Source organism: Camelus ferus, chromosome 9 (assembly GCF_009834535.1).
Source record: "Camelus ferus isolate YT-003-E chromosome 9, BCGSAC_Cfer_1.0, whole genome shotgun sequence".
Classification (NCBI taxonomy): Eukaryota; Metazoa; Chordata; class Mammalia; order Artiodactyla; family Camelidae; genus Camelus; species Camelus ferus.
The window spans coordinates 6716275-6735908 of NC_045704.1; the positions used below are offsets into that span (position 1 = coordinate 6716275).

Here is a 19634-nt window from a genome sequence, read left to right on the forward strand (position 1 = left end):
TGTTAAAAAAAAAACAATGGCCCAGCTCAACCCCACACTCAAGTGTGAACCTGGGTAAGTCCTGTCCATCCTGGAGGCCTCAGAGAGAAGGATGGGGAAGGAGGGGAAAGGAGGAAGTGGGCTATATATGCCTAAACTGAACACTAACTTCTAACCCTAATGCCTAACCTCTAACACTATCCCCTAACCTCTAAGCCTAACCCCTGACAACCCTAACCTTTGACCTCTAGACTCTCATCCCTGAGCCCCATCCCTGACCCTAACCTCATGGCGATCCTGTCTGCTCTTAATTGTTTGCACTGTTATCTATATTGTAGGCTTTGTCCTCACCTGCTCTGCTTCAACTGCAGTCTGTTCCTTTTGGGATAGTTTATAGCCTTCTATCTCCTGCCTCTCTCCCCGAGTAACGTATCTAATTCCCTTCTCTGCAGCAGGGCAGGGACAGGGACCGACTTCCCCCAAAGGGACACCTGTGCTTCCTGAGCAGGGTGCTGAGCTGGAGTGGCAGCCTGTTCATCATGGCACAGACTCCGACCCCCACAGGTGCCCTGGGCTGAGGGAGATGGGGCCCTGTACTGTCATCATGCTGCACCTGAGGCAGAGCCTCTGCCCCGTGGGCGGAGACGGCGTGGAGAAAGGAGCCTGGATTCTTGGCTGGGCTGACCTAGAATTAAGCCTCTGTAACAGTGGCTGGCGATCAGACTTCATTCCCAATTTTAGAGGGACAAACTCATAAACACATAATTACAATTAAATTTAAATTCTCGGAATAAGAAATGTGCAAACATCTGGAGGAAGTAAGTAACCTCAAGGAGTATGTGAAGGTTGTCCAGAGTCCATGATATCTGAATTAAGTTGGAGAGTGAGGAGACCAGCAGGAGGAAAGCCAGTGGGTCACAATGGCTAAGCCACTCCACACACCTCTCAGTGCACCCATCACCTCACTTGAAAAGGCTCCACTGTTCCCAGACTGGACAATGGAAGGGACACCTGGCTACATCCGCAGCATTTCTGCTGGTCAGAGGCCTCAACTGGACAAATCGGTGGTGCAGTCCTGGCCAGCCATGATGAATCTGGACTGTCTGTTGGCTCAGGACTGCATGTCATGAGGTCCACCGGGCAGCAGGCGCCAGCCCCACAAACACCACGGGCTTCACCGCAACAGCTTTCTTCAGAAGGGATGCAGCTTCTGCTGGACAGTGCTGGCAGAGCTTCCCGTCACGTCCTCCCACTACTCCCTCAGCTCCGCCTGCGCCCTATGCTCCCCGCCGCCACCATGCTCACCTGGGCCTCAGGCAGCACTTCCTACATCCTTCAATCTTGACGTAGCAGTGAAAGCTGGGGTTGCCTCTGACAGGGGACCAACAGCCCTCCCTCATTCCCAGTGCAAACAACATCAAATCGCTTCAGCTGGCGAAGTGAGAGGGAACATTTCTTCTCTCGTAGTTTGGCGTTTTTCACTTGTTTGACTATCTCGCTGTACTTGTCACTTGTGAAGTGCATGGGACTGTCCTCTTTTTAGACAGCAAAAGCTTAAAACAGTGACAGAACTGGCATCACACCCTAGGTTCTCCCTGGACACAGCTGGGAGCTGTGACAATGGCACAGAGGTTTCAATTTCTGGAAAACACGCAGCCAGGCCTCCCTGCCAGGGCAGCTTGCCCTCACTGGACGTCTAGATGGGGATGGACCACACACCCCACAGCCACGTGACTCATCCCTCATCTGATTAATATGCCCAAGGTGGCTTTAAAGCCAGTCTCTCCTCTGACTCTGGCTCTACACTGAGTGGTGCAGAGAGCCACACAGGAGCTACCCAGCAGCCCTGGTCTGGTACACCCACAGGGCCACTCCCAGGAGAGCCCAGAGCTGTGGGGCCCAAAGAGGTCCAGAGAGCTGGGGCAAAAGAGTTGCCAGCTCAGGTGCAAAGGTCCAGCCAGCAGTGACTTCTTGTTTCCTGTGTGTGATCTGAGGTCAGGCTGGGCATACCTCAGCCAGGTGTGCAGAGGTATGTACGGACAGCAGAGGGGAGACACAAGGGCATCTGGGCTCCCCATCAAAACCCACAAGCCAAGTTTAGCCCTTGACCAATCTCCTGGCCTAACCCACAGCACCCCCCACCCCCACCAATTCCTGCAGAAGGAAGTCAAGCTCATTTAAAGGCTTCCTCTAACAAGGCCCCATGTATGGAAACAAGGACCACTCACCTGAGGACCTGTGTGTCCTGCAGGAAGACCAACCCTAACCCGAAACCCACATTGTTACCCAAACGGGTCACACCTGTGCAGGCTGCCTTCTGTGGGGCACTGAGTGGCTTCCAGTCATCCCATGTGGGATTCAGGGCCTTGTCTCCAAATGTCACCACTGCCTAGAATGAGCCCAGGTCCACAGGAAGAAGAGTTAAGAGGGCAAGGCAGGAGTCAAACTGAAACCGGTGGAGAGAGGGCGCACAGGCCGGAGAGAGACAAGAAGAGAGGGAGAACTCGCACCAGGTGTGGCCAGGCTGTCTGTAGCCGTGAGGACTCCCCGCACTGGGAGCAGGGAACCTGGCAAGTTTGCTGCCTCGCTAGCTCCCCCACAACAGGGTGGAGTCTCTCCTCCCTCTCCCCAGCAAGTAAGCAGGGGCACAGACCATTTCAGAGAACAGAACATGGTGACGAAAAGCACCCAGGGCCCCGGAGGAATGGAGCAGGCAGGTGTGTGGCCAGGCACTCCATCCACCCAGACCCACTCTCTGGATCCTGAGTCTCATCTGGGGTCAGCCTTTGCTTCTGCAGGTCCTGAAGCCCAGGTAAAGGGTTGGAGGACCAGAAAACCAGCAGAACCCCTCTCTGGACTGGATGTCCACCACCTCCATGAGCGCCATGTCTGAATTCCAGGAGAGCTCAGAGCAGTGAGCAAGGAGCCAGGAATATCTGCCAGAAGCCTGGCTTCCTTGTGGACTTCCACCAAGGGACCGAGTATGCATGGTCCAATAGGCCAACGGTGCGATGAGATCACTTGAGAACTCATCAAGGCTTTCCAAATGGTGTATTTGAGAAGTTCACTTGAGACAATTATTCGCTGACAAAAAAAAAAATTGAGGAGCTAATAAAACAAAATGGAAACATGCAGACCAGTGTAACTTCCATGGGAAAGACGTAAAGGGAGGACCCCTTCTCCCCCACAAAGTCCAGAGGCCTCAGAACTCCCAACCCCGCCGCTGTGAGCGCGCGCGCGCACGCGCACACACACACTACTTGCAGCCGCTCTCCTTGAAGAGCTCTCGGTAGCAGCTGACAGCGTTGTTCACACCCCTGCAGACGCCGAGACTGCACTCCAGGTTGGGATCATTGTCCCTGAGGATCTGCAGGCCGGCATCTAAATGTGCTAGGGCCTTGGCCAGGTGCCTGGCCATCAGCTGGCGGGGGGAGGGGGAGCCAAGCTGTCCTCACCTTCCTCCCCAGCTGCCCGCTCCTGCTCCAGCCCCACCAGTTCTTCATTGGACAGGTCAGCGCCCTGGCTCTGCAGCAGCTCCACCACATCCACCTCCACGGCCTCGCTGAAACCCACACGGTGCGCCAGCGCCACGACGTGCCGCCGGATCTGCGAGAGGGTTTCCACCTGCCGGCTGCCAGCATCGTGCTGGAGGCACTCAGGCCACAGCTTCCGCCAGCCCCCATTCAGCACCGCAGAAGAGACCTCCTCCCAGGACTCGGAGATGTTGTACACAGCATCCAGGATGCTGTAGTCCCGCCAGAAGTCCAGGACCGCCGACTGCTCACCTGCACTTCCCGCCCGTGCTGTCAACAGGCGGAAGAGCCTCCGCAGGTAGCAGGCCTTGAAGGCGGCAACCACGTCCTGGGTCACGGGCTGGAGGAGGGCCGTGGTGTTCTTCGGCAGGTACTCCACGCGCACGTGGTCAGAGAGGTCGTCCAGGTTCGCGGGCCGGCCGGGAGCACTGTCCAGGATGAGCAGCGCTTTATGCCGGAGCCCATGCTGGGCGCAGTACCTCTCCACAGGGGGACAGAAGTACACAAACCACTCCTGGAAGAGGCCCATGGTGACCCAGGCCTTCTTGTGCGAGCGCCACAGCATTGGCAGGTTGGGCTTGGAGAAGCCCCTGAGGGCACGCGGGTTCTCCAAGGGGTACACCAGCAGCGGCTTCAGCTTGAAGTCTCCAGCTGCATTGCCACCGAGCAGCAGGGTCAGGAGATCTCGGGCAGCTCTGAGCCCAGGGGCCGGCTTCTCGGCCGGGGAAAGGACCATCCAGTCCGGCAGCCACCTCCAGAAGAGCCGGGTCTCATCCACGTTGAACACCTGCTGGGCCGTGTAGCCGCCCTCCAGGATCACCCTCCACAGCAGCGCCGGGTACCTGCGCATAGCCTCTGCATCCACGTGCGCCGCCTCGCCGCTGGCCCCCGGGGTGGCCAGCCCGTGCCACTCCTTGAAGCGTGCGAACCAGCCGTGGCTGGCTCCGAATGTCTCAGACTCAGCACCCCCACCCTGCGCCTGCTTGAGCTCCTGGAACAGGCTGCGGGCCTTCTGGATGAGCACTACACTAACCGGCACATTGCGCTGGTTCTGGTCCTCAATCCACACGCTCAGCAACCGCTCCATGTTCTCCATCACCAGGCTGCAGCTGCACATCAGCTTGGTGGCCGCCTGCGGGGTGGCTGCCTGGGAACTCGCTCGGATCTTATCCTTGTTGTCACGAATGGTGGCCACGGTGGAGGTGGAGAGTCCCAGGGTCCTCCCAATTCTGCTGAGCTTCTCTCCGGCACCTCTAGCTTCACCTGCAGGTTGATGGCCTTACGGTCCCGCTTGATGCTTCGGCTCTGGCCTGCGCTCAGCAGCCTCTTCATGGGGGTCTTGAGGCCGGCATCCCTCTCTCCGGGCCCCGGAAGAGAATATTTGTTCCCATCCCGTGCCCACTGACTTCAGGGCGGCTGGCATCTTGGCCCTGACCTGCCATAAAATGGGGAGACAACGTTTACTGGTGGGAAGTGCCGATGGGACCCAGTAAAACCAAGAGATCACTCACTAGTCTCTCTCAAGGTAGGAGATCTGGGGCCACATCTAGTCACAGTGTTCACTTCCCACTGGATGAATTCCAGCCCCGTGGACTAGAGCTTCATCCACAGGATTGCAGCAGACCTCTGAAAACCCAGGACCACTTCATGAGGATGCCCCCAACTGGCAACACCATCCCAAATCACCTACCTGCCAGCTTCCTGAAGGGCCCAGGGTGGCAGGTGTCAGAGCAAATACAGACACCAGAAACTAACAGCACGTCAGCCCAGGCCAGGAACAGACAGTGACTGTGCATAAACCCCAGCTCTGAGCTCCGGGGCAGCCAGGCCAAGAGGGGAACCAGCTGTCCAGGTACAGCAAACACACTTCACAGCCCTGAGCTTGCAGAGACCTCAAGCAATGTAATTAAGGGGGTCAGGATCCATGGGTTTTGTTCTGCTTCTGTGGGTGTGTTGGTTTTGGTTTGTTTCCGGAGGAAATACCTGTGCATGTAAATTACCCAGACTGGCTCCTGGAGCACCAGGCAAGGAGCACGTCTTCCCCTGTGTCCTTTCACAATGGGGTAGACCAAGCACCTTGTTCTTCCAGGAACAGCATCTCTCAGAGCCCAGCTCTGCACTCTTGCTCTGTGCTGGGAATTTTACCATAAAGCAGCAGCCAGCAGGATATCTGCAGGGCCCCACTTGGGCAGATCTGGGCAGAGTTACTGCAGGCCTTCCCAGGAATTGCAGTATCTCGGGAAGACCCAGGTGGGGAGGGCCAGAATATAGCCCACTCTCCCCCCTCACCTGGCCAGAGACTCCAGCTGTGCTCCTTGGCTAATCTGTCCTCCATCCATGTGTGACCAAGTCCCTTTCTCCCCAGGGAAGCCCCCAGGATCACAAACAGGCAAGTGCCCTGTGCCACAGAGATGAGCTTTGGTCCCTATCTCTCAGGGCCATCCAGACAGCAGAGGGCAGAAGAGAAAGAGAGGGGCAGCAGCCAAGACAAAGGTATGTGTCCTGGAATGAGAAATGGACGGTGGCCCAAGGGCCCCAGCTGGGCTGGACAACGGCCTCCAACTGAGCCACTAAAAAGAACAGGTGGAGCTGCCTGTGCTACCAGAAGGGACCCCAACACGAGACAAAGTGCAAACAGTGGGGTTCTCTTTGGAAACGTCTGTGCACCGCATGTGTGCACGTAAGAGAAGGGAGGAGGGCATACAACGGTGAACAGTTGTTATTCTCCAAGAGGTAGACATGTGAGGCTTCAACTTTATATACTCTTGTTAAGGTCTGAATTACTTTATAATGCAAACATGTTACATTAAAAAAAAAAAACTTTTTTTAGTAAATGGGAGGACAGATAATGACCGGTATACCTCTTCTATCTCTGTGCAACAGAAACTACAACAAAATATAATAAGATGCACCCTAGGGTGGACAGTGAGCTGGAGAGGACGAGCCTGCTGGGGTTGGGGCCAGGGCTGCCCAGAGGCTGAGAGAAGCAAAGATCAAAGCCAGCCCAGGAGGCACAGCTGGTGCCCCTGACATGGCAGGAGCCCCAGCCCCCCACAGGCCAGCATGGTCAATCCTGCCCACAGATATGTCCTCTGGGCCTAACCGATGCCATTTTCAATTGTGAGCTGGGTGCCCTCAATGAAAACCTGGATTCCAGCTCTCCTGGCAGCACCATCTGCCCCCAGCCAGAAGCAGCCAAGACCAGGCAACCAAGTCCGGGCCTCAGCCTTGCTCCTGGGCCTTTGGGTTGGTGCCCTGGGGACAAGCACCTACTCTGTATTCAGATGGAATGAGCCTGGGGGCACCGATCCAGCCCGAGGAGCTGGTAAGGCTGCAGGGCCGAGCCCGAGGGTGAGAGGTGGGAGCGGTGGGGGCTGAGCCCAGCTCCTGAATGGGACCCCCCCCACCGCCCCACCACAGCCCAGCCCAGGGTGAGGAAGGGTTGGGGGGAGATTTAGCAGGATGTGGCATCTGACTCGAGGACTCACAGCTAACCTGAGCTCCTTCCGTGAAGGGCTTAGCCAGCTCTGCCAGGTCTCCAGACTGCTGGTCCTCAGGAGGGGCCTGGGTCAGTGCCGAAGGGAGAGGATTGCTAGCGGGGACAAAGGGTCAGGCACCCAAGCCAATGAATCAATCCTGAGGTCAACACATGGCAAGTGTCCCCGAGCATTCTCTGCACCAACTTGGGCTAGACACTGGCCTGGAACGGAGCTGGATAAGACAAGGACCTGCCCTCTGATTCACACACGACACCCTGCTGTTACGGAAATGACAGGCCAGCAAGATACAAGCACCACTCGGAGGGTTGGAGTACTCAGATTTATTACGCCAGCAGGCTCAGAGGGGCTTCTGCTCCAAAGCTCTGAGCACCTCCAAGACGTGTGCATGAGGTTTTATAGGGTTAATTACAAGCTTGGGGTGTTCGGCCAATGGGCATGGAACAGCTTTAGCAGCATCATTACCACAAAAGTAGAGGCAGGGAGGCAGCAAACCAACATTTCAAGGCCAGATATGTCTCTCTGAAAATCCAGCTGGCTAGCAAAAAAAAAAAAAAAAAACACATGAACAGGGAATCAGCAAACCGACACTAATTAACTTAGATTTACAAGTTAGCCCAGCAGAATTTAGACCAGTAATCCAACACTTGTTACACTTAGATTTGTGAGTTATCTTGTTAGCCTAGCCCGGCTTTTCCTTCACACTGCCCTGGGAACACGCAGCCCCATTCTGCTCCACAGCCGCACGCATACCTCAAGAGTAAGCCCCAAGCCCCTGAAACCCAAGGCACTGAAACGCCAAGGAAACAGTCACTAGACGCACCCTTCAGCTGCAGCTGCGGTCTCAGTAAAGGGCTGACACCGCAGGCCTGAGCTGTCCAAACCCCGCACATTCCAAACAAAAGTCTGGCCCTTGACCTGCTCCCAGGAGGGGACCTCTAAGCCCTTGGAAGAGTCTGCCTGAGAAGAACATCTTTGTTTACCTAAGGCCCTGGATCATACCAGATGGCTATGCCAACAACGTGACTTAGGAGAGTGACCTTGGGCCACACCATATCAGTCTGAACCCTGGGGGGTGCTGAGGCTGAGTAACCAGGGTCAGTCATGTTCCACACTTGTGTGACTGACCCCCAGTAAAACCCTGGACAGCACTTCAGGCGAGCCTCCTGGTGGACCAGACCTAGCACATCCTTGCTGGGGAATTAAGCACGACCAACATGACTCCATCAGGAAAGGACACCCAGACCTCGTGCCCAGTATCTCCCAGGCAAGGCACCTTTCTCCAGTGTTGACTTTAATCTGTATCCTTTCACTGCAATAAACCACAACCATGAGTATGATACCTTGCTCAATTCTGTGCCTCCTTCAAGCAAATCCATGTGCCTAATGGTGGCCTTGGGGACCCCAAACACACTGCAACAGTGACAGCCAAGGGAGAGCTTGGGATACCATTTTGGATTCCCTGAGCCTCACAGAAGTGCTCTCCAGGAGCTCCTCGAGAACGCCAGGGCCAGCCCTGCAACACTCCCTCACACAGGCACAGCAAGGGGCCAGCAACAGGCTGAGGTCAGGTAAAGGCACAGAACAAATGTAGGAGTTTTTGTGTAAATGTCAACGGTGGCAAACTTGGAACCACGTGGTTTCCAGGCTGAGTGGCACAACCATGCTTGCCCCATAGCCTCCACGGGAGTGCCAGGCTTGAGTCCACTCAGTGACCAGTGGGCTGCTGTCCCAACATCCACAACGCATGATGCAGAGTCTCTTCTAATAGTGTGTATCACACAAACATCCCTTCAGCGGGAAGCTGGGAACCCTAAGGAGACAGCAGCTGGCCACGGCTCGGAAGACAGCCCACCTCCAAACGCTGGCATTGGGCTCAGAAGAGAGCTCAGCACTGCAGCCAGACAACCCAGGAGGAGAGCAGACCCGTGTGTTCCCTGTCTGCCCTACACCTCACGTTCATGCCTAGGTGGAAACCAGCCCTGTGTGATCAAGGTTTTCCTTGCAGAAGCCAAATCCAGTTTGCAACTTTTCCAACATGTGCAGAACCAGCTTCATTCTGTCCCCCTCAGAGACCCCAGCACCACCCAGCAGTGGCCCCTTATCCTGGCCCCTCCCTTGGGTTTCTGTCACAAGCTCGACCTCTTCCTGGTGTTCCCACAGCTCTAAGGACAGACACAGTCCCTGCTGCCACGACACCTTAGAGCCCTTCTTGTACTTTTTCATTCCTTCAGTGCCCAGGTTATACTCCTTACACTAAATTCTCTATGTGAAAACAAGTGGTGTGTTCGCAGTACCTCAAAGGGACAAACACCATTACCATTTGACCCAGCAATACCACTCCTAGGTGTACAACCAAGGGGAATGTAAATCTCTGCTTGCACAAAAAAAGTATACCTGAGTTCACACAAGCGTTATTTATGACAGCCAAGAGGTAGAAACCACCAAATGTCCATTTATTGATAAGCAGATACACAGTGTGGTACGCCCATACAATGGCATGTTCTTTAGCCACAAAAATAAGTGAGGTACTGACATGCTGCAGCCTGGATGAGCACTGAAAAGATTATGCTCAATGAAAGGAGCTGGCCATAAGAAGCCACATACTATGTGATGCCATTTGATAGCGTATCCACAGTAAGAAAACACACAGAGACACAAAACAGACTGGTGGCTGCCAATGCACTAGGAGAGGGGAGAATGGGGAGAGATTGCTAAGGGGCACAGAGTTTCTCTGAAGGTGACTAAGTTATGGTATCAGACAGGAGGTGAAGGTTGTAAAACCTTCTGAATATACTCATGAAAACCCACAAATTGTACAATTTTTTGATAGGTGGGTTATAACTTAAGAAAGCTGCTTTTGTTTAAGTGCTACAGTTTCTACCCTTTAATACAGGCAGCCAAGCGGACCAAAGGAACTGCAGCGACACGTGTGAGTGAATGAGTAAACACCACCAGGGAGAACTGATAGCTGTAGCCAACCGTTCTCCTGCCTGCTGCACTGCTGTCACCTCCTCACAGCATGTGAGCACACGCACGGCCCAAGGTACAGGAACTGCAAACCACACCAGCAAGGCTGACCTCCCTGCTCACCTCTTCTTGCCTCCACCCACTTCCGGAGAAAGATGGACACCCTACCTGTGACTAGGTCTCACTGTCCAGCTCTTAACCCACTGGGCTCCAGCAGGCCAGGGACCTTGCCTATTTCCCTTCCGTGCTGGACCCACAGGGCCTGTGTGCACTTGATGAATTTGCGAGGAAGAAGAAATAGAAGTGAACAAAGGCCCAGTGACCGTGACCCGGGGTGATGCCATGCCAACCTCAGGCTCACATCTCTGGGAGGCTCAGAGGTTAGAAAAATCTCCAAACACATCGTAACTTCTGAGTCCTCTTCCCGCCTATCAGGACACAGGGGCCTGGGCAGAGCGAGCAGGCATTCAGGGCCTGGGGTTGTGTCCCCTTGCATGTCCCCTGCCCCCAGGCCTCCTGACCAGCCCCACCCCTTGGGGCTCACTGGTCTCCTGCATCTGAGCAAGGTCCTCCACCAGCGCCACAGCCTCCTCACCACTCTTGGGGCGCTGGGACTCCACCAGACCCGGGTGTCAGGCAGCAGCGCACCCAGGAACTGCTCCAGCACCAGCAGCTCCAGCAATTGCTCCTTGGAGTACACCTCAGGCCACAGCCACTGGCAGCACAGCTCTCGCAGCCGGGCCAGGGCCTCGCGGGGCCCTGCTGCCTCCTGGTAGTGGAAGCTGCGGAAGCGCTGCCTGTGATCCTTGCCAAGCCCAGGCAACAGGAACTGGGGCTGAGGTGTGGAGGACAGTATAGGGTCCCATGGGGCGGCCTCGTCCTCCTCCATCTTGATGACCATGAGCTCTTCCTGATCGGTGGATGCTGGGTCGGACGCCATGGCAAGCCCTGGGGAGCTGGCCTCCCCTGCCCTCACGCAGGCCACACACACCGTCTTCCTGGGACACACACCCACCCAATCAGGGCCACAGACCACTCACAACCCTCCACCCACGCACACCCTGCAAGGCCACTTGCTGTGAGGGAAACTGTCCCCAAACCTGGCCAGCCGGCAACCTGGCAGGGGACACCTCCAGCCTTGACGTCCCCACCTGCACCCTCAAGAGGACACCTCACACTGGGAATCTGGTTGGGAGGACAGGGACACTTTCAGGAGCTCAGGCCAGACTGGGCCAAGGCAGGAGAGCTGCTCCAGGGGACAGAGTGTGAACATGTGTCTGAGAGAACCCTGCCAGTAGACAAGCAGAGGTGCTGGCGGGAACTAGCAGAGGGTCCAAGCCCAGGAAGGCTCTGAGCAAGTGAAGGATACCGTCTGTGGGGCCCTAGAGTGATGTGGGGAACAGATGCAGTGACAGATCAATGCAGTCCAGCCACACAGGCACAGCAAGAGGCACCCCTACCCTGGAAGGCCTTTCCCTCATGGCAGACTCCTGTGGGGCCTGGAAGGCCTGGCTCAACTCAACTAGTCAAGGTCAACAATGGATATTGAGAAGGGGGAGAGTATAGCTCAGGAGGTAGAGTGCATGCTTAAGAATGCATGAAGTCCTGGATTCAATCCCTAGTACCTCCTCTAAGAATAAATAAACAACTAAACCTAAATACCTCCCCCCACCAAAAACATGGACATGGAGAAAAGTTCACTCTACAATGCTAAACAAGAAGGCAAACTGTCCCCCTCCTCACCTGACGTGATCCCACCGATTCAAAAATTTTAAACCAACAAACAGGAGCTACTGCTACAAATGTTCAGAAAAGGATAGTGAAACCCACCAAACCTTCAGCTGGCAATTCTGAGGAAAGGAATTGTAGGATGTCTGTTTCTTCCTTTGTAACGTCTGCATTCCATCTGAATTTTTTTTTTTTTGCAATGGCCATTTATTACAATTATAACTTTAAAAAATAATAAAAATCTTTTTTAATGCCAATGCATGTGTTTAAAGAGTGGTCAGGGCTCCCCAGAACCAGGCCACCCCATTCAACAGCGCCCCCACCCTCAGGTGCCTGAGATGACAGAGGAGAAGACAGACTAGGCAGCGCAATCAGGAAATGCAACTACCAGGGCGATCTTGCAGAGCCTTCGGCCGGGGAAGGATCTGGATTTTAATTTTAATCTCCGAGTGCGGGGAGCGTCGCCGGCCACATTTTCACTCTATGGAAGGACGAGCGCCGGTGCAGCGGGAGTAAAGAGGGAGCCTGAGCTGCGGAAAACCAGAAGGACTTCCCAGGGGAGGTGAGAAAGCTTAGGGGTAGCTGGGTGGAAAGGCGGACCGAGCGCGTGCACAGCACCATGAACCGACGGAGGACCAGGACTTCTTCCCAGGAAAGGACCAGCGCGGGTCCGCGGGCAGAGTCGGAGGCGTGGCGAGAGCCCAGCCCCACCCGGAACCACTTCCGGGTCAGGACATGCCCCGCTAGACTCCATATCCCATCAGCCCCCGCGACGCCTTTCCCCTCAGACTTGCTGGGGCTCCTCGGAAGTCGGGTGGTGCTCCTTCGCCCCACCTCCCCTGCCGCCCTCTGGCCACGTGCACACTCTACCCCGGGCTTTTCTGACGCCTCTTCGCGTCGCACCTGGACTCGCCGCCCCCGGGAGCCACGCGGACGGCATGGAACAACGCCGAGCAGGAACAACGACCAACCACCCTGGGGCCCCAGGACCGGGAGCTTCCACCCGTCCCACCGATTGCTTCCGGAGACTTGTGCCCACCCTGACCTTCCCCTTCCCTCACGCGCGCCACCCACCTCCCCACATTGCACGCAAGCGCGCGAAGAAGCGAGGGGGGCGGTAACAGATGCTTCTGTGTCTGTGCGGCGACGTCCCGCGCCCGCAAGTGGAGAGTGCGCAAGACCGGCCTTGTCCGCGAGGCCCTCTGGGAAGTGCAGTTCTTGGCCTGTCCAAGGCCCGGCCGAGCTGCAGACACTACATTTCCCAGGAGCAGCGGGCACCGGCGCTCCCTTCAGGGGCGTACCAGGGGGCGCTGGTGGTGCGAGTCCCGGCGCCCGGCTGCGCGTTCGCTGAGATTCCGGCGGTGTCCCTGGCTCCGAGGAAACGAGCCCTGGAGCCAGGCGGGCCCACGCGCGCGTCGTCTCCGTCACGCCCTGCCTGCGCGACCTCAAGTCCCGTGGCTCTCCGTGCACTCGACTGCCCCTACTCCTTCCGCCCGGGCACCTGCTCCTTCAGCTGCTGTATCGCACTCAACCCCATCCCGGCTGCTCCTCCCTCCCCGTCCTCAGACCTTCACCAGACTCACCATGCTGGGCCGCCTCTTGACAGGCCCCTCTCTGGCGCGTGGCATTTTGAAACGACCAGTTCCCTTTTTGTCCGCAACATCCCCAACCTCCCCCGAAAGCCTTCTCTATCATGTCCTGTTCTCTGCCCCCGCCTAGGTTCTGGTCCCTCGCCCGTCATAGCCACTGTCACAGAATGCTGCAACCTCAGGACTGGCAGCTCCTGAAGCCAGTCTCTCCCACCCTGGTCTCCCCAACACCAAGCACACTGCAAGTGCTCAAAATTTGTGCAATCTGTTAATCCAGTCAGTCACCAGGGTCCTAAGGAAAGCTCCTTCCCTTCTCTTTGCCATCCCTTTTGCCACTCTCCCCAGGAAAGCAAGCAAGGGGCTTCTTCTGACCTTTCTCTCAGTAAGGCTGGACCCTGGAGCCCCTCCCTGGACTCTCGCGCCCCAGCCCCCTATTATGTGTTGATAGCTGGCCCATCACTTCAAGTGTGAGCTGGGACAGAGGTGGCAGGAATCCTTTCCCACATCTTTATTCTTGGCATGCGTGTGTGTGTGTGTGTGTGTGTGTGTGTGTGTGTGCGCGCGCATGCACGAGCACCCATATGCATGGGTACATGCACGTACCTGTGTTCAAAGAAGTCCAGAGGGCCCTTCTCTCACCACCTGTGGCTCATCTAGCTGGGGCACAAGTACACCTTCCCTTGGTGACTGTTTTGGTGGCTAGTGTGCTACGTCTTCAGTCAGGTGGACACCCTAGAGTGCTTGTTACAGTTTGGGGAGACAGAACAAACTAGAATGAGGGGAGATAATGACTGTTCATGGGGCCAATCCATCAGATTCAGAGCTATAGGTCTAACCTCAGGGAGAGGCTGGGCTGCAGCCAACCTGCTGGGAGGTAGCCCTTGAGCCGTCAGGAGCAGCTGAGATTTTTCCAAAGAGCACTAGATCTGGGAGACCATCCAAGTGACAAAAGGCTCAGCCTCAGAGGCTGGAGGGAAGCCAAGACAACCATGACATAGAAACCCAAGGAAGAAAACATCTCCAAACCACAATTGTTCCTTGGTATCAACAGCCACACACAAGCATAGGCTTGGGCACAGGGAGGGTAGCAGGACCTCAGACAGCAGAGGCCACAGAAGCCAGAAAGGGTGAGGAAGGTGAGCAAGGAGAGTAGGAAACCCTCATCTACAGTTGGCTAGCCATCTGCAGCAACGTGGATGAACCTGGAGATAGTCATTCTAAGTTAACTAAGCCAGAAAGAAAAAGAAAAATACCATATATCACTTATATGTGGAATCTTAAAAAAAACTACAGAAACAGACTCACAGACATAGTAAACAAACTTATGGTTACTGGGGAGAGGAGGAAGGGAGTGGAAAGGGATAAACTGGAAGTTTGAGATTTGCAGATACTACTATATATGAAACAGATAAAACAAGTTTATACTGTATAGCACAGGGAACTATATTCAGTATCTTTTAGTAACTTATAATGAAATAATCTGAAACCAAATTTACATACGTACATGTGTAACTGAAATAATCCGCATTACACCAGAAATTGACCCAACACTGTAACTGACTATTCTTCAATAAAAATAAATACAGTTAGCTAGGAAGGGGCACAGCGGTGCAACCAGAGGTCAGGGTTGGCAAATAATAGAGGCTCCTCTCAGCCCTGGCCCCTCACCACAAGGAAGGCTACCCTGGTGGGCTGTGCTTGGCAACTGCTGTGCTACAGGGTGTGTCTCTGACATGGATGGGCACTCCTGGGCCCCGGAGCTCATCTGCCAATCAGAGAACTCTACCCTCTTGTTCCCCAAGACTGACACTCTGCGTTTTACTGTACAAACATGGCAGTGCATAAGGTACGAGAACCATGGGTGAGAGGTGGCAGTGTCTCTCCTCCAGAAATAAAACATCATCAGATAAGGCTCATCTGAGGTCAGGCCCAAGTCCCAAATCACACAGGACAGCCAAAGAGGTCTGTCCTTCAGGGTTTGTGCCCTTAGACACTTGCCCACCCTTTGTAGGCCCCGCCTGGGGTGAGTACAGGCTTCCTGCCAATTCCCTCGTTGTCACAATGGGGCCACTTGAGGATGCAGCTGCCCGAGCCTGTCGCCTCTTTTCCCGGTGCAGCTCCCGGAGGCGGGTGAGGGCACAGTGGACACCCCGGGACACCCGCAGGCTACGTTCCCGGTTGGGATCATTCTCTACGAGGACTCGCAGGCCAGCAGCAAAGTGGGACAGGGCCTGTGCCAGGTGCTCAGGGCTCAATGCACCCACACCAGCCTCCTCAGTCCCCACGCCCACCGTGGCCTCCGTGAGATCTGACTCTGCTCTCCTGGAAGCCAGGCATTTCCCTGCCTCCCAGGGCAGCCCAGGGCCACTGACATCCCCATCCTCCACATCCTGGGGGATGCTGCGAGGCAAGGGCTCCCCATGGGCCTGCAGCAGAGGGGTGAAATCGGTTTCAGCCACACCCCCAAGGCCTGCGTGGCTGGCTAGCACCACAATGCTACGGCGGAGCTGGGGTACAGCATTGGGTTCAGCAGCACCAGCAGGCACGCATTCAGGCCAGAGCTTTCTCCAGGCACTATTCATGGTGGCGGGCTGCAGTTCTGCCCAGGCCTCAGCGATGTTGTCTACAGCGGTCATGACAGTATAGCTGCGCCAGAACTCCCGCACAGAGGGCCGGTCCGCACCAGCCGTCTCCTGGACCAGCTGGCTGAGTGTGCGGCGCAGATAATGGGCCTTGAAGGTGGCAATGACGCCCTGATTCATGGGTTGGATCAGGGCTGATGTGTTCTTGGGCAGGAACTCCACACGCACATGGGCCGAGAGGCCACCCAAGTGGGCCGGGTGGCAGGGTGCGCTGTCCAGCAGCAGCAGGGCGCGGTGCGGGAGGCTGTGGCTGGCGCAGTAGCTCTCCACAGCGGGGCAGAAGCAGCCAGTAAACCACTCCTGGAAGATGCTGGGTGTCAGCCAGTCATTGCGGTTGGAGCGCCAGACCACAGGCAGGCTGGCCTTGGAGCAGCCCCGGAGGGCACGTGGGTTCTCCGAGGGGTACACCAGCAGTGGCTTCAGCTTGAAGTCACCAGCTGCATTGCCACCAAGCAGCAGGGTCAGGTGGTCCTTAGAGGCCTTGGGCCCTGGCCCAGTCATCCCCTCCAGCTCCAGCAGCATGCGCTCAGGCAGCCGCTTCCAGAACAGGCCCGTCTCATCCACGTTGAAGACCTGATGCGGGGAGTAGCTGCCCTCCTCCAGGATGGAGCGCAGCACCGGGGGGTAGCAGGCCGCAGCCTGGGCATCAGCCACGGCCGGCTCATCTGTCAACAGCACGTTGTGGCGTGACTTGAAGCGGGCAAACCAGCCATTGCTGGCCCCAAAGGTCTCGGTGGGGACGCCACTGCCTTGCTCATGCTGCAGCTGTGCGAAGAGCCGGCGTGCCTTATCCTGGATCAGCAGTGTGCTGACGGGCAGGTTCTGCCGCTTCTGCTCTTCGATCCACAGACTCAGCAGGCGTTCCATGTGGCCCATCAACACACCACGGCAGCGAGTCAGCTGTGTGGCGCTGACAGGCGCAGCTGCCTGAGAATTGGCCCGGATCTTGTCCTTGTTGACACGGATCGAGGCAACGGTGGAGGTGGCCAGCCCCAGGGCCCGGGCAATCTGCGTCAACTTCTCACCCTCCTCAAACCTCCGAAGCACCTCCAACTTCACGTGCAGAGTGATGGACTTCCGGTCCCGCTTGGCGCTGTGGCGGAGGCCAACACCGAGGGGTGCCTTCCCCAACCCCGGAGGGCAGGGGGCTGTCTTCATGCCGCCTCCCCGAGCCATGCACCTCAGCAAGCTCTCTCCCCACTGCCCATCCACGGCAGCTACCGCTGTGCCCACAACCGCAGCCTCTTGGCCTCTCCTGCCACGCCTGCCTCTGCCTGAAGAGGGGAACATATGGGCATTAATGTGCAAGTGCCCAGGAATCTGGACCACAGCCTGCCTTCCCGTGTTCTGACCTAGTGCACTGCCACTGCCTCAGGGGCGCGCCCAGTCCCTTTACTCTCTAATGCTAAAAACACTGCGTACGCATTTGCAAGCGTTCTTTGCATCTAGAAAAGCGTTTCGCTTAGTTTTAGCCCATGAGATCAGTAAAATGTCTTTGCTCTCTTCCCCCAACAAACCTCTTGCAATCACAAGGGGGTGCAAAGAAAGTCTAGAAATCCTGACCCACCTGCCCGACACTGATGAGGGGGAGGAGCATCTCCATGCTCCTCAGAGACGTTAAACGTCAGCGTGGGAGGCAGAACACAGCTCCTAAACTCATGCAAGTCTGAATCCCAGAAACCTGTGAATGAATTACCTTATATGGCAAAAGGGACACTGCAGGTGTGATTAAGCTAACAATCTTGAGTGGTGGAAATTATCCCAGGTTATCCGAATGGACCCAAAATACAATCAGAGGAATCAATGTAAGCAGATTTCATTCACTCAGAAGGCAATGTGACCACTGAAGACTAGGGCTTTCAGAACTAACAAGCCCAGCCAATACCTTGATTTTAGCCCAGTGAGACCCACTTCATATATCTGACCTCCAAGACTCCAAGATAATAAATTTGTGTTGTTTTAAACCCTAAGTCTGTAGTAATATGTTACAGCAGTCACAGGAAACCAACACTGAAGGGAACCTCCTTAATACATGCCGCCACCGTGGAGTACCTGGGGATATAGGAGGAAGGTAGTTCTCCACACAGAGGCCAGAATGATTCAGTAATAACTAAATCAGATCCAGTCCCCTCTCTGCCCCTCCCAGGCCTCCCACTTCTGCCTGAGTAAAAGCTACCGTCCTCACCAGCTTTGTCAAGGGCCTCAGAGCCTGCTTCTCTCCTTTGCTTCCTCCTGACCACATTCTCAGGGCAGACTCGGGGCTCCTGACTCGGAGCCTTTACTATTGTGGCTCCTAGGCGCACAGTGGGGGCCCTTCTCCGTCATCTGCATGGCTTATTCCCTTTTCTGCAAGTCTGTGCTCAAAAATAACCTCATCAGAGAGGTCCTCCCCGCCTATATTTTATTGTGCGTGGTCGCACGTTGCCTGAGGGCAGGAGCTGTGCCTGCTGAGCGCTCTGCTGTGTCCCCAGGCCCAGGAAGAGAGCCTGGCACTTTGAAGGCATCCAGTGGTCACTTGCTGACTAAATTATTAAATGAAGTATAGTGGTAAAAGGCAGGCTTCTCTCACTTTGTCCCTCTTGGACTTCAAACACGTGAAAGAGGCACCTGATCAAAACAGTAAAAATGATTTTGAAGGAATGCGTGTAAAAAACAGGGACAGTTGTCTGACAGGTCTTTGTATTTCTGGAGTGTCTACAGCACCGAGGACGAGATCCATCGGGGACCCGTGGACTGCACCTGCTTGGTGGGTGGGCATGAGACAGGTGTCCTGCCTCATAGGAGGCCCGAATTCCGAACCACTCACGCGCCCCTCCCTCTGTTCTTTGTTTCGCGCCCAGGCCTTCGCCCGCTCACCCACAACTGTATGTTAAATTCACCCACACATTCATTCGTTCTGTCCCTCCCGCTCTAGAACGTCTACCAACCCGCCGCCCGGGAAGGCGCGAGACTACATTTCCCAGAAGGCCGCGGGGCCTCCGAAGGCTCCGATTGGCCCTTCGTGCGCATCGGTTCTCTTACCCCCATCGGCACCGAAGGAGCAGACGCCTCGGCCCCTACCAACCCCCAAGCCCAGGCCCCCGCGCGGCCTGGCGCCCTCACCTCCGGACCGCGACACGGGCCGGCTGCCTCAACTAGGCCGGCGGGGCCGCAGGCTGTCCGTATCTCCTGCCTCACGCGACGCTTGCGGGCGGCGGCCGAGCCCAGCCTTCATCTTGTCGGCGGAGGCGGAATGTCGCCGAGCGACGACCGGGATTGGAGGAGGCCGCGTGGGCCCCGCCCCCGACGGCTGGCTAGGGGCCCCGCCTGGTCGCCCCGGAGCCTGCCGGGGAATGTAGTTCGGCGGCCAGCCTGCAGAGCGCAGAGTCCAGGAGGGGGTGCCCCAGGACGTCTCTCTCCAAGGCTGGCTTTCTCGCCGATTTATTTCACTCTCCAGTCTCACCCGCCATCTACTTTCAGTCTCTTTCTGTCCGTCATCCTACCTCCTTCCCTTCTTGGCTCTGTCTCACTGTTTCCTCTTTTTCCATGTCTGTCCTCCATTCTGGAGAACCAGATTTCTTCAGACTGTCAAAATAAAAATTTCAAAACAGCTGGAAACAAACTGAGTGAGCACGTGATTTATTCACCACCAGTGGGAAGTGACAGGATGATATAGGTGGTTCCGGGAAGGTAAGAGAGGAGGAACAACAGAGATGC

At 56.0% G+C, this 19634-nt stretch overlaps 2 protein-coding genes across 5 annotated transcripts; both read right to left on the reverse strand.

Annotated features, from left to right (window-relative positions):
* On the reverse strand, positions 1-12812 carry LOC106730322 (tigger transposable element-derived protein 1). 3 transcript variants are annotated; one of them, XM_032487476.1, is made up of 2 exons: positions 12782-12812; positions 1-4947 (listed from the first exon to the last, which is right to left on the reverse strand). In XM_032487476.1, exon 2 carries the CDS (start codon positions 4627-4629, stop codon positions 3397-3399), a length of 1233 nt encoding a protein of 410 aa, XP_032343367.1. In that variant the 5' UTR covers positions 4630-4947; positions 12782-12812; the 3' UTR covers positions 1-3396. The 3 variants fall into 3 exon arrangements, with proteins under 3 accessions (XP_032343367.1, XP_032343366.1, XP_014419426.2); XM_032487475.1 differs by lacking the exon at positions 12782-12812 and adding an exon at positions 12096-12655; XM_014563940.2 differs by lacking the exon at positions 12782-12812 and adding an exon at positions 7008-7018.
* A 1902-nt stretch (positions 12813-14714) lies between these two features.
* On the reverse strand, positions 14715-19195 carry LOC102522069 (tigger transposable element-derived protein 1). Of its 2 annotated transcripts, none has more exons than XM_032487451.1 (2): positions 19041-19195; positions 14715-17212 (listed from the first exon to the last, which is right to left on the reverse strand). In XM_032487451.1, the coding sequence occupies exon 2, from the start codon at positions 17112-17114 to the stop codon at positions 15210-15212; it is 1905 nt and encodes a 634-aa protein (XP_032343342.1). In that variant the 5' UTR covers positions 17115-17212; positions 19041-19195; the 3' UTR covers positions 14715-15209. The 2 variants fall into 2 exon arrangements, with proteins under 2 accessions (XP_032343342.1, XP_032343343.1); XM_032487452.1 differs by having other exon boundaries at positions 18960-19176.
* Between the last annotated feature and the right edge of the window lie 439 nt (positions 19196-19634).

Excerpts from the sequence above, each read along its gene's own strand:
- LOC106730322 (XM_032487476.1), bottom strand. The coding sequence starts at position 4,629 with ATGTGCAGCTGCAGCCTGGTGATGGAGAACATGGAGCGGTTGCTGAGC.
- LOC102522069 (XM_032487451.1), bottom strand. The coding sequence starts at position 17,114 with ATGGCTCGGGGAGGCGGCATGAAGACAGCCCCCTGCCCTCCGGGGTTG.